Source organism: Nilaparvata lugens, chromosome 13, assembly GCF_014356525.2.
Source record: "Nilaparvata lugens isolate BPH chromosome 13, ASM1435652v1, whole genome shotgun sequence".
In the NCBI taxonomy this organism is placed as follows: domain Eukaryota; kingdom Metazoa; phylum Arthropoda; class Insecta; order Hemiptera; family Delphacidae; genus Nilaparvata; species Nilaparvata lugens.
Window position 1 is genome coordinate 8,559,919 of NC_052516.1, and position 14,573 is coordinate 8,574,491.

General features: G+C 35.1%; 1 protein-coding gene across 7 annotated transcripts in view; it reads left to right on the top strand.

Annotated features, from left to right (window-relative positions):
* LOC111055503 overlaps positions 1–14,573 on the top strand; it is a 160,531-nt gene that overhangs the window by 58,837 nt on the left and 87,121 nt on the right. For all 7 annotated transcript variants that reach the window (XM_039439730.1, XM_039439726.1, XM_039439725.1 and 4 more), the window contains exon 10: positions 397–981. In XM_039439730.1, the coding sequence (XP_039295664.1) occupies positions 397–981 (585 nt within the window). The remainder of the gene's footprint in view (positions 1–396; positions 982–14,573) is intronic.

Genomic DNA, 14,573 nt, shown 5'->3' on the forward strand with positions numbered 1-14,573 from the left:
AGCGTCTGAGCGTCAAGTACATTATTATATACAAGAGTAGACCAGAGTGGCACTCGCACTGTGACGCTCCAAAAAACAAACCAGCTTGTTCCAAAGTTTGACGCCCCACTCCGCTACGCTCCGCGAGTAGACGCTTCCAGTGTGTTACATCTTATTACTTAACATGATATTGTTCACGACGCTCCACAACGCCCCGCTCCGCTCCGCTATCAGTGTGTTTGTACCCTTACAATGTAGTAGCTGTACTGAAAAGTGATCATTTTAAAACAGGTTTTAGAAGCATCTTGAAAAGATTAGATTTGTTCTGACATTGATTGGACAGTAATGTCTGTGTTACTTATTAAGGCTGTAGATGAAATTATTTGATATTAAATGTAAATAATTTGTCATTTCCAGGTTGCCAAAGAAGAGGAACGTCTCATCAACGCCCTGAAAACAGGAATGATTATAGCTGCTGAAGAACCACAGAGACGAAGCAAAACATCAACACCAATCTCTCCACCTTCTGCTGGTGTTGATACTGTCGATAGCAGCAGCAGTATCGGTACTGCATTTAGTAACTCAGCCCCAAACAGTTCCACAAAACGCCACCAGGTGTCCTCAGATGTGGTGAATGGTACTGAATTTAGTAACTCGGCTACAAACAGTTCTGTGAAACGACATCAGGTTGGGACGGATGCGGTGAACAGTACTGCGTTTAGTAACAGCAACAGTACTGCGTTTAGTAGCTCAGGTGGTGGTAGTTCAGTGAAACGCCGCCAAGTGGCGCTGACGTCGGACAATGTGATAGCGCGGAGTGGTGGGGCGGGAGCGCCAAGTTTGAATCCGGTGCGGCCGTTTTTGACGCGCGGTTCGGTCGCTGAAAGAGTGCTGATTTTCGAAAAGTGTCCCACAGAACTGGGTCTGGAGAAACGCGTGAAACCGACTGTGCCTAGCTGGAAAACGACTACGCCTTCTGATTTGCAGAACGCCAAATTGCCGGTGAGTGTTATATTATTATTCATTTTTGGAAGTTTATTTTGGTATTGACCTTGTATTGTTTGAAAAAGGTTTCTCAGGATGATGGCTGTTATTATTCAATTAGGAAGGTCATTTTGGGATTGACCTTGTATTTACGTATTGTGTTGATTTTTCATTTTCAGGATACTGTGTTTTCATTTACATTGTTAAGAATTGGGAAGGTTGTTTTGGGATGACCCTTGTTTCGTACTCATTTGAAAACTGATGATAGACGGTTATTGTTCAATGTTGGAGAAGTCGTTATGGGATTGACCTTGTATTCTGTTGGTTATTTTGTTTGGGATAATGCGGCTGGGCGTACACCGGTTAGTCAAGACAAGACTAGTCACGTTTAGTCACAATACTCCACATAGTTGCTTATGAAGACATGTCTAATTGCAATGACTTATCGGTGTGTGCTGCTTCATAAGCAACAATGTGAAGCATAGTGACTAAACGTGTCTGATCATGTCTTGTCTTGTCTTGACTAACTGGTGTAGTGGTTTTGGAAAACCACTTGTGTTACATGTTTCAACAGCATTTAGACACCAAATGTCAACAATATCAGTTTGATATCAGTCAGAACTTCACTTTTTGCATAGAAATCTGGCCCTATTCTAGGGATGTGAGAACAGATATTGATATTCTGTATTTTCCCTTGTATTGTTTTAGAGTTTTTTTGGTATTTTCTTTGTTTGAATTATTGCTTCATTCTTCCCAGTTATCAAGAGTAAATTAAGGACGTTTCTAGAGAGTTTTCACAAGTTAAAAGTTCGGTTTTTTTCGAGTTCTACCTCAACATCTGTTACGGTCAATCAAAATGTGGGTCAGATTTTTTTCAGTTACCAGCACCTGAAATGTCAGTTGAACGATTAAAACCAATAATTTCCATAAAAAGTGAACGGATTAATTACAACATGAGAGGTGAGAAAAAATTAAACGCAAAGAATGTTTTAATTGCGACTAAGAGTGAGAAGAAATTTATCATTAGGAGTTTTTGCAACTGAAGCTTAACTTGAGATTCTCTTGAACTGCGATTGGCAGTCTTTATAAGTCAGGGATTATCGTTTCTTTATTTATTTATACATTGATAGGTACAATATCACTGTCAACTAATGAATCATTAAAACTTATTTTTTGAATGAATAGAATATTTCTGAGAAAAGATTGATCTTTATTAACAAGAATCTTTATTAACAATAGTTTTCTGTAAAGTGTAAAGTTTTTAGTCTAAAAATTTCCAGTTTCATTAAAAATTTAGACTTTTTGAATAATAATAATATATAATAATATCGAGTGACCTGGCTGGCTCAGGTCTGGTGTCAGAGTTTTCAGGTCGCAACTGATCAATTTCAGGGCCTCTGACATGACCTAACGACTGCTTTTTAGGCAGCCGGGACCGACGGCTTAACGTGTCCATCCGAAACACGGGAGTGGCCCGAGATAAATATCTTGCCCGGGCCGGGATTTGAACCCGGGCCTCTGAATCATAAAGCCAGCATCTGATCCACTCGACTACGGCCACTCCTAATTAATAAGTTAATAATTAATAAGTTACTGTTCTAGATTTTTGATTCTAGACTCTAATAGTTTCTATTTGATTCAAAATTTGCTCGTTTATGAAGAGTAATGAAGAGCGTAAATTGTATTTTGAAAAGTGAAAGTGACATAACCAACATTTTGTTTTGGACATTATAGTATAAATTGGAAATGGGACAGTTTTGGGCATGAGCTTGTTGTGCCTTTCCTCATGTTAAGTATTTGTACACAATGTGATAAATAAATAAATAAATAAATCAGCAATTAATATTGGATGATATATACTGGGATCACAGCTATTCAAGGCGGTTAAAACAAAAAAGTGATTCAGGTCGAGAAGAGACGCGACTCTAGTGGAGAGCATGTGTTTTCAAATGGGTGACGTCGCGGAGACTAGAATCGACTGGTCTGAGTGTCACCATTTGGAAACACATGCTTTCGACTAGAGTCGAGTCTCTTCTCGACCTGAGTCGCGTAAGTGTGAGTTGAGCCAAACTGTTGATTCAATGGGTGGATGTTACTTCTTTTTTTGAGACTCCAATTCATCGTCTTCAAATTCTACAGTAGAAAATAGTTGCTTTATTGAGGTCCACGTCAGGGCCACAGCCTTGCCGATTTTCTGCCTTGTCACGAACTTCTATGGATGAGTTGAGCATTAATGTTGGATATAATATTATTCTGGGTTCATTCTAACCCTGGATTAGGACTATGCTGAATAATATGTAAGATCAGTTGATTAAATATATATATTTGATCCCGGTTAGTACACCCTATATTTAGGACTGAATTCTCAAGTTTGAACGGTATTGGATCAGTTTGTGGTAAATAAGTAGAATAAATAAATAAATTTTTATTGTCATCAAGCAACATTGGCAATAGACAAAGTTAAAACTAATACTAGGCATTATATAAGTCAGAAGGCTATAAATTAATATAATTGAAAGTATGTACGGTATACATAAACACAAACATAACTACATCTTCTAAATTAAACCTAGGTAGTTTTGTCAATCGTCATGCAGAGACATAAGTGTGACCATAACTTGATTTAAACCTGGATTAAGTTAAACTTCAATTTAACTCGAGTTGAACTGCTAGAGAGTGTACTGGCTCTAGGCTCGTATTATAATCTCGGTTTAATCCGAGATAGACCAGCTGTTCGATTAAACCCGGAATGAAACACATGGATCCCACCATAAATTGATTCAAACCTGGTTTAATTTAAACTTGTATTTAACTTCTATAGAGTGTTCTGTCATTAGGACCTTATGTACCATCTCAGTTTGAACCTTAGACCAGTTATCCTATTATATTAAGCAATTTCTGTTTATCTGTTTATATATTTTTATTTTTATATCTGGTTTTATGGTTATTTATGTTCAACGGATCTCGAAAACCGCTCTAATGATTTTCACGAAACTTGGAATATAGTAGGTTTATGATATAAACATTCGATTGCACTAGGTCTCATCCCTGGGAAAATTCGCTGAAGAACATGAAAAGGATAATTCATCCTTGGAAAACAGATGATAATTTCGTCGTCTCTCGATAACAGAAGATACGTGTGCCTGTGTGGGAGAGAGATAGAATTATTTCCAGCTGTATAATAATAATCAATCTACGAGAAATTTCATTTAGCTAGACAATTTAATCGACTTGATCAACATAATCTGATTTGTTGACATGACATGATAATCCTCCTAAACTAGAGTATATCATAATTTTCAAAGTTGATCATTATTTGACAATTTTAAGTGATTAGTGAGTGTTATTTTGTTATTCAATTTGGTTTGTAAATAATCTCAATTAGAATTTTTTTTGTTTTCAAATGTTTGAACAGAAAATTGAACTTGAATTCAAGTGTATGGAACATAAACTACTTTCTGGACTATTTATAGTCTATTATAGACTATTTATAGCCCAGTTTTGGGATGTGCCTGTTAGTCCTTCCCCAATCATTTTAAAGAATTGTGTTCGGTTTATGAAAAGTCAATAAATAAATAACTAGCGAAGCTCGGTGCCCCGATATTAGTTAGCCTGTTACTGGTCTAAGGTTTGAACAGAGATGGATCAGCTGTTCGTTCAAACCCGGAATGAAACACATGGATAAGTAATTCGATCATAACTTGATTTGAACCTGGATCAAGCGAAACTTGAGTTGAACTGCTAGAGCATGACATAACAAAAAGATCAAGATGTAAGAAAGAAAATATTGAATTGTATAACAACAGTCATAAAAGTTTGTAATGTAATAACCTACTCAACAGGTAACATACACACACACACACACACACACACACAACACACACACACACACACAACACACACAACACACCACACACACACACAACACACACACACACACACACACACACACACCAACACACACACACACACACACACACAACACACACCACACACACACACACAACACACACACACACACCACACACACACACACCACACACACACACACACACCACACACACACCACACACACACACACACACCACACACACACACACACACACACACACAACACACACAACACACACACACACACACACACACACACCAACACACACACACACACACACATGCTCATGTAGGTATGACACATGGAATAAAATACCTTAGTCGTATTATGGTTATGGCATTCCAAGTACGTTTGTATATCTATACAGGGATACTGTCACAGTGTGTAAGGCTCGTATAAGCCATTGGGTGTATATCTATTTATACTATGGTTATGGCATTCCAAGTACGTTTGTATATCTATACAGGGGTACTGTCACAGTGTCTAAGGCTCGTATATGGCATTAGGTGTATATCTGTTTATACTAGCTTATATGAAAATACCGGTTAGCCTTGGAGTTCTTTGAGATTGAGAAATAGTCGCTCTTGTGAATGAATGAATGTATATGTGTGGTACACACGAGAGAGAAAAGAGACTAACTTGTTGGTGAAGAAGAAGTAGGAGAAGAAGCAGAAGAGTGAGGAAGAAGAAGAGTAAGGAGGTAGAAGAAGAAGAAGAAGGAGGAGAAGGAAGAAGAAGAAGGAAGAAGTTGACGAAGAAGAGGGGAAAAGAAGAAGAAGAGGTAGGAAGAAGAAGAGGGAGGAAGAATAAGAAGTAGCAGAAGAGTGAGGAGGAGGAAGAAGAAGAATAAGTAGAAGAGGAGGAAGAAGAAGAAGAAGCAGAAGAGTGAGGAAGAATAAGAAAAGGGAGGAAGAAGAAGAAGAAGGTGAAGAAAAAGAAGTAGTAGTAGTAGTAGTAAAAGAAGAAGATGAAGAAAAAGAAGTAGAAGTAAAAGAACAATAAGTATAGGCAGATGATGATGATGCAGAAGGAGCAAAAGAAGAAAACGAAGAAGACGAGGAAAATTATACTAAAGAAGTAGAGGAAGGTGTAGACGAAGGTAGAGAAAAGACTGAGGGTGAAGAAAGAGTGGAAGAAAAGGAAGAAGAAAGAAGGATTACTATACAATAAAACAGTGTGATCGGCCATGAAGAAGGATTAGAAAAAGGAAGAGGAAGAAAAAGAAGAAGGAGAAGAAGTGTGACCGATGGTAAAAAAGAAGATGAACTAGGTCGCATGATATGGTGTGTGAGTTAGAGAGGAATAGATAGAAAGTGAAAACATATAGCTGAGTTAGTGGGGCAATAAACCTGTCACATTTTTCGAATTTATACTATCAAGGACTCTTGATAGAGAGCTTCGCTGTGTATTTGTCTGAAATTAAATTCCTTGACAGATATTCCAGTGAGCTTTAAAGCACTGCCAAGTTTAGGTACTTTTTCTAAATAATTATAATATTTGATTTGAAACTGGTCTTAAAATTATAATCTCAATTAAATTAATTTGTCATCAATTTTTAATAGTAATTTTTGTATAGTAGCGCTCATCAAATTTCCATCTGTTTACCCTGTTGTCAATATTTGCTGTAACATAAGTCTTCGGGGTGATTTACAGCAATTAATTGGGATTTTCGTTTAATAATAATTATATCAATATTAATTTGTCAAGTTTATTTCACATCTTTTAAGGTCAAATCACTAAACCTCTAAACGTAAAGTTTATTCATTTGACAATGTTTTATGTATTTCAAATCAACCAAACCTGAAAATAAGCCTCAAACAGGCTTTTCCCAGCCTTTAGAAGCAGTAAACAACCTATAAATCTCCCAGTTTATTAACCCACTATAATTTCCAGCATTTAGATGCCAACGTACTCTTACTATGTCAAGTATATGTCATAACAACCACAACAATATTAGAAAACTATAAACAGCTGTTCATCTAACTTTATAGAGAGTTGTAGAAAAAACCTAACCCAACTTGTAACTTTGTAAAAGGAGATACAAGGTCAGTAGGACTGGGCTCTACTTGTTCAGTTGATTATTGAGATGATGATGATGATGATGATGATGATGATTTTGATGATAATGTTGCTTATCATTCGGCATTATGGGAATTACTTTGATGATTTCTATTTGAATTTCAAATTTTTATTATTACTTTTATGATTTTAATTATGTTTTGTTATTTTGAGGATTATTTTGATGATGTTGATTGTTATTTGACATTTTAATGATTACTGTCATGATTTTATCTAACATTAATTCAGGAAATATTTATTTATTTATCATTTACAATCAACTTAAGGACAAAGAAACAGACAACAGTCCAAAACTTCTTTTCATCCCAATTTCATAAAATAAATTGTCCAAATAAAGGTTATGAGCGACTTTTCAATTCTTCACTAATTTCCACATTGAAACAAAACACAAACACTTGAAACAATTAATTTTGAATTACCAGATGAAATTAGTTGAGTCTACATTTTCACTTTATGGTGACATATTAAATTATGAAGTTTAGTGAAGTCCACGTTATAATGACAGTATTTGATTAACATTGGTGTTGCTATCCTTGTCTATCATTCGACAAAGCGGATACCGCTATGAAACAATTAATTTTGAATTACCAGATGAAATTAGTTGAGTCTACATTTTCACTTTATGGTGACATATTAAATTATGATGTTTAGTGAAGTCCACGTTATAATGACAGTATTTGATTAACATTGGTGTTGCTATCCTTGTCTATCATTCGACAAAGCGGATGTCGCTATCCTTTTCTAGCTCTGCAACCTTTTCAGATCGTTTTTTAACTATGTATATACTTTGTCCAAATTGGTATGAGCTCTGAAGGATTAGGCCGACCCTCCTACTACTCACACAAGCGCAGTCTCTTTTTGTGTGTGTGAGTAAAGTGACGGTCTGCCTACCTGTATACTACGAGTCTACATAGTATATCAATTGCGCAGGTAAGCCGGGCGTGTGTGACTGCGCGTGGAGGAGCGAGGGTCGGCTTAATTTTTCAGCGCTCATGGTAGTCTGGACAGAGTATAATAATTTAATTCATCAACAAAATATTCAATCTGAATTATGAAAATATATTACAATTGTTGAAAGATTTTCTTCTTGACAAATAAAATATGATTGTTTATTTTATCAAGAATGTACAGTTAATATTACATCAGATATACAAGTCCTCCATAGAAGGCAGAGGCAAGGCATAGAATCGGCAACGCGTTTCTCCTGTCTTTTTCCACTGTCATTATAACGTGGACCTACTATAGACAAGTGTAGATTAGTCAAGAAGTGTCAACCATTTCTTGTACTATAGTGACGTCCACGTTATAATGGGAGTGTTTGATTAGCAATGGTATTGCTATCCTTGTCTATCATTCAACAAAGCGGATAGCGCTGTCTCTTTCTCGCTTTGCACTGTAGCCAGATCGTCTTTCAACAATGTAGAATTAACAAAATATTTCATCCCAATCATGTAAATTCATTATGAAATAATTGAAAAATATAATTTCTTGCTTTATAAAATATATTTTGATTATTTTAAACGAGAATGAACAGTTAATATTACATCAATAATCCTGTATCAGCTACCGTCTATAGAAGGCATTGACAGGACAGAGGATCGGCAATGTTGTTCTTTTATTTTTCTTCACTGCCATTATAACGTGGACCTCACTGTAGTCTACCTATTTATTGATTCATTCTGACATGTTTTTTTTGGAACATGTAACATAGTATGCCATAAATGGTTACTACATGACTTCCAATTAAAGTAACTGATGTCTTCAGTATCAAAATGTGAAGTTTGAGATTTCAATCTTGAAAAACAATGATTAATGGTTAAAGTACAGTAGCCTATATTGTATAAGGGTTTCTCAAAAGATTTAGTCTCAGTTGTATATTGACTCCACACTTCTGACTACACCGTCTCTCTCTATTCCTTTATATTTCTCTCATTTTCATCACATTTCTTCATAATTATTCGTTTTTTCTGAGATCTTCTACTCCCTCATCTTCTTCTTTATTATAGTTTTAGCACCACTCACTTTGTTCTCATTCTCCATAATTATTTCTCACCTTCTTGCCCTCCTCCTTCGCTTCCACGTACTCTTTCTCCTCCTCCTTCTCTCCCTCATCTTCCTCCTCCTCCTCCTTCTCCTCCTCCTTCTCCTTCTCCTCCTCCTCCTCATTCAAGTTTTCTTCGTTGCTCCTCAATTCATTCTTCTGTTGTAGAAAATTGATCATAACGTGGGACTTCAAACTTTACATGTATTGTATGGAATATATTTGTAGCTTTCTTGCTCCGTCATATTTTTCTCCTCTTCTTCCACATTTTCTATTTCGTCTTCTTCTCCATCTTCTTCTTGTCATTCTCATTCTCCTCCCTATCCTTATGTCCACGTTTTTATTGTTTCCTTGTTGCTCTTCTTCTCCTATTCCTCGATTCTCCTCGTTCTTCTCCTTCTTCATCTCTTCCTCCTTCTCCCACGTGTCCTTCATCTCTTTCTCCTTTTTTCCACTTCTTTCAATTATTGCTACTTTCTTGTTTCGTACTCTTTGTCTTTCTTATTCTTCTCCTTCTTCTCCTCTTCCTGCTTCTGCTTTTCCTTCTTCTCCTCCTCGTCCCTCTTATCCTTCTTGTTTTAATCATTGTTCTTCTTATTCACTGTTCCCTTCTTTCTTCTCTCTCACATCTTTCTCTCTCGTCCATCTTGGAAATATTCATGATAAGCATCATTATCCAATCATGGCCAGGCGTCTGACTCGAGAAATTATAATCATTTTTGTCTGCAAAGCTCACTGACCGACAACAGCGGTAATTTTCTGTTTTGGAGGTATTTTAGATTTGTGCTGTTAGTAGACCTGTATCCGGAATAATTCTATGAAAATTGGTCTCGGAGGTATTTTTGATTTGTACTGTTGGTAAATCTTTATCCAGAATAGTTCTTTTAAAATTGGGCGATTGATAAGTTAATTATTCTGAGGATAAGGAATAATTCTATGAAACCAGGAGGTATTTTTGATTTGTACTGTTGGTAGATCTGTAGACAGAATAGTTGTTTCAAAATTGGCCGATTGATAAGTTGCAGAATACAGTTTCAGGAATGTCTGTAGATTCGAAAATAGCTGATAATACTTCAACCCTGATACGTCTAGATCACTTAATAGATCTAAAAATAGTCTACCATACTTGGATCATCAGAACTCTAGATCTAGATCAGTTTATAGTTTTGAAAATAGCTAATCGTACATGAATAGGCATGAATAATCGTACAGAGATAGGAAGATTTTATAGAAGGTTAATGAACCCAAATGCTTAAGATACCTACCAGTTTAAGACCCTTGAAACTGAGCAATTTTTATTAATAGATGTAAAAATAATTCACATATTTTTGAGTATTTTTTAGTGTACTGGATTGATTTGTTGGTACTTGAAAGTATAGGATGAGAAGAGAAAATCGGGAAGATTTAAAATAATTTGAAGCAATGTTTGAGAGATAGGAAGGTCTGTAGAAGGTTAATGAACCCAACTGCTTAAGATACCAGTTTAAGACTCTTGAATCTGAACAATTTTTATTAATAGATGTAAAAATAATTTCGATATTTTTTAGTAAAAGGCTATTCGATGGCACGTTGATAAATTCTTATAGAATTTATTGAAACAATAGAATGAATCAATGACGTAATATAGTGATAAATATTGCAAATCCAAATAGAAAAATATAAAAAAATTTCATTGTACGTGAATGTCAATTGTTACAACTTTGAAATTGATAAGTGATATCCAAATTGTTCTGAATAATCAAGTTATCATTTTTACATAACCTCTAGACTGTGTATTCAAAATTAGAGTTTAAAGCAGTTTTGGGTGAAACTGTTTCCACCTGATTGTATATATGTCTATGAATAAATAGTTATGAATATAAATAGTTTTGAAATAGTATGAATAAATAGTGGAGCAGGGTTTTCGAACTGCACCACTCTCTGCTCGGTCGAGAAAGGTAGCCCAGCTATAGAATAATTTTATAATTATTAAATTATAATAATAATTTAAGCTATATTATAATTGACCGAACGTAGTGAGGTCTATGTTTCAACCCGGATTTTCTTTTGTCTGTCTGTATGTAACGCGATTACGGCCAAACGCGTTGATAGAATTCGATGAGATTTGGCAGGAATATTCCTTTTTCAACTGCGCGTCGATGTATTATACACAAGGTTTTTGAAATTTTGTATTTTAAGGATAATATGAAAAGAAAAGGAATTCCTCCATACTTTGATATCACTATATATATCATCTACTTTGAAGATAGGATCAATCAGACTATAGAATTATTCATAATCAATCAACTGACAAGTTCATTGCATGCATTACACAGATGTCTGGCCGTGTCTATTTCTATAAGGTAGGGTTTCAATATTTTTTATGATGTGTGCTCATCAGTATCAATATTCTCACATTTGAAAAACAAATTTAATAGGTGATTTAAAATAAAATAAAAATGATTAAATGAACTAAATAATGCTTAAGAAATTTAATATTCTTGATTGAAAAAAAATTATTTTGAAATAGTTGAGAAATATTTTTATCAGATGGAAAGATTATCACGGAACTGGATAAATTAATCATATGGTTATACAAATTCAAACGTGAACTGAGTTTATTAACATAAGTGAGTTTTTGATCTTGGAGAAAACAAATAACAGTTTTTAAGAGTAAATTGTGATTCAACTGAATCAACTAGAACAGGTGACATTAGATACTTGTGGATGAGAAAACTGCGTGAGGTCTACTGTCCACAGAACTACGAGTGTAATGAATAAATAGATATAGTGTGTATGAAAGTGTTTTATTCTCACACAATAACTTTCCAACAAATAATTAGAATAATTTCTAAACCTACTATGTAACACTGTTCCTTTTCATTACTAAGGAGTTCCTAGGAGATTGAATAAAAAATAATAAATTTCCCTCAAAGTATTTTCTCAGCTAGTTAGGTTGGCAGTACTGATGGCGATTATGATTACGATGATAATAATTTATAAAAATAATAGGAGATTGTTAGTTAGTCATAGTCGAGCCCTGCCTATGTACGAGTATTATTATGTTGGACTGTATTAACCGAGCCCAACCCAGTCCTCCACAGTCTATCTCATTTGCATGCAATAGTGCTTTCTGCTATGTGCTATGCCCTGAAGGAGATTGTGACTTTCTTCTTCTTCTTCTCTCGTTCTTCTTCTTCTTCTTCTTCTTCTTCTTCTTCTTCTTCTTCTTCTTCTTCTTCTTCTTCTTCTTCTTATATCCTCTCGTTCTCCTTCTTATTCTAATTCTTCTTCTTCTCTCGTTCTCCTTCTTATTCTAATTCTCCTTAGTTTTCTTCTTCTTCTCTTAGCTGAAACAAGTTTAGTCCACTACTAGTGTCCAAGTACGCCCACGTTTTTACAGTTTGTTTTTGTTTTTACAGTTTATGCAGTTTGTTACTGTATTGAAAAATAGATTCTTAGTAGTTTCTATATAGAAGTTATTGGTTCAGAATAGACAGAACAATATTGAACAGAATGTGAATATTGAGGCATCCTTACCATTGATTGAGGATAACGTTCTTGAATCCATTCAAAATAATCAATTATATAACCCTACTAGCCGTCAGGCTCGCTTCGCTCGCCATATCCGTCTAGCCAGGGGCTCCGACTCCTGGACCCCCGACTGGATCGTCCAAAAATGAGATCAGCGGGCTCGTTTCGCTCGCCTGCATTTTTCATTTGAGCATGCTTCATTCAATCAGAAGGTCAAAGTACTGAGAAAACGCAGAAAAGCTGAGAAAAACGCTGATTTTGGGCGTATCTTTGATGAAATATTAAAGTCACCTCATCACAAAATTTTTAGACCCTAGCTGAACCTCTGTACCAAATTTGAACATTTTCTGTCTATTACTGAGAAAACGCAAAAAACTGCTAATTTTGGGCGTATCTTTGGCGTTATTTCAAATTCCTTCTAACACAACATTATTACACCCCATCTGAGCTTCTGTAGTAAATTTGAACATTTTCTGTTCATTTGTTCTCGATAAAGCTGGGAAAGCGCAAAAAACGCTGGAAAAACGCAGATTTTGGGCGTATCTTTGGCGTTATTTCAAATTCCCTCCAACACAACATTATTACACCCTAGCTTAGCTTCTGTACTGAATTTGAACATTTTCTGTTCATTTGTTCTCGACAACATTATTACACCCCATCTGCACTTCTTTAGTAAATTTGAACATTCTCTGTTCTTTTGTTCTCGATATAGCTAAGAAAGTGCAAAAAACGCAGATTGTGGGCGTATCTTTGGCGTTATTTCAAATTCCTTCTAACACAACATTATTACACCCTAGCTTAGCTTCTGTACTAAATTTGAACAATTTCTGTTCATTTGTTCTCGATAAATCTGAGAAATAGCAAAAAAACGCTGGAAAAACGCTAATTTTGGGCGTATCTTTGATGTTATCGTTATTGGAAATTCCTTCTAACACAACATTATTACACCCTAGCTGAGTTTCTGTACTAAATTTGAGCAATTTCTGTTCATTTGTTCTCGATAAAGCTGAGATAACGCTAAAAAACGCTGGAAATACGCGATTTTGGGCGTATCTTTGGTAATTTTTCCAAATCCGTTCTTAGTGTGCCTCTAAAGGGCCAACTGAGCATACCTACCAAATTTGTACGTTTTTGGTCTGGTAGATTTGTAGTTCTGCAAGTGAGTGAGTGCCATTTCGCTTTTATAAATATAGAAGAGATCATAAGAAATATATAAGAAATTATAACCCTATTTCGGATTTTTAAAATGTTATCTAAATTTGGGAGAGAAATATTACAAGGAGTATCCTTAGTTTTTCTCCCCCAATCAGTGCCTTCTTGTAAAACTAATAAATAAATACAAATATGAGTATCTTTATCTCTCTTTCAAGCTTTTACGAATGGGTAGTGGATACGAATAAATTGTATAGTGAGGTCCACGTTATAATGGCAGTATTTTGTTGAAATTGGTGTTGCTATCCTTGTCTATCATTCCACACAGCAAAATATTGTGCTTTCATTTTCTACCTCCGCAGCATTGCCAGATCGAGTTTTAACAATGTAAAAATATAATTAAGTAGCAAAAGTTTTAATCTCAATTATGATTAAATCATTGAAAAATATAATTCATTGGCGTATAATATAGAATTAATTATTTTTAACAAGATTAAACAGTTAAATCACATAAAATATACCGGTATCAGCTATCCTCTATAGAAGGCAGTGGCAAGGCTGAGAATCGGCAACACTTTTCTCCTATCTTTCTACACTGTCATTATAACGAGGACCCCACTATAGCTTGGTGTATTAACGCAGATTGTTTTCGACTTCTGAACAAATCCGTTGTATAGAAGTTTCAGACGATGGAATGTCATTCAAGCTATTTGACACTATTAAAGATACATTAAGAATCGTAAATAAATAGTTATTTATTTGAAATAACGTTGAATATATCATGGAAATATTCAAAGATATATTGGGAAAAAAGTCTAAGATTCAATGATAAATTGAGAAAATTGTTAGAAAAATGTGAAATTCTTGTTTTTTAGATACCAAAATGGAGTTTCAAGTCAGGCTTTAATATTTGACTCAGTACCTGCTGCTACC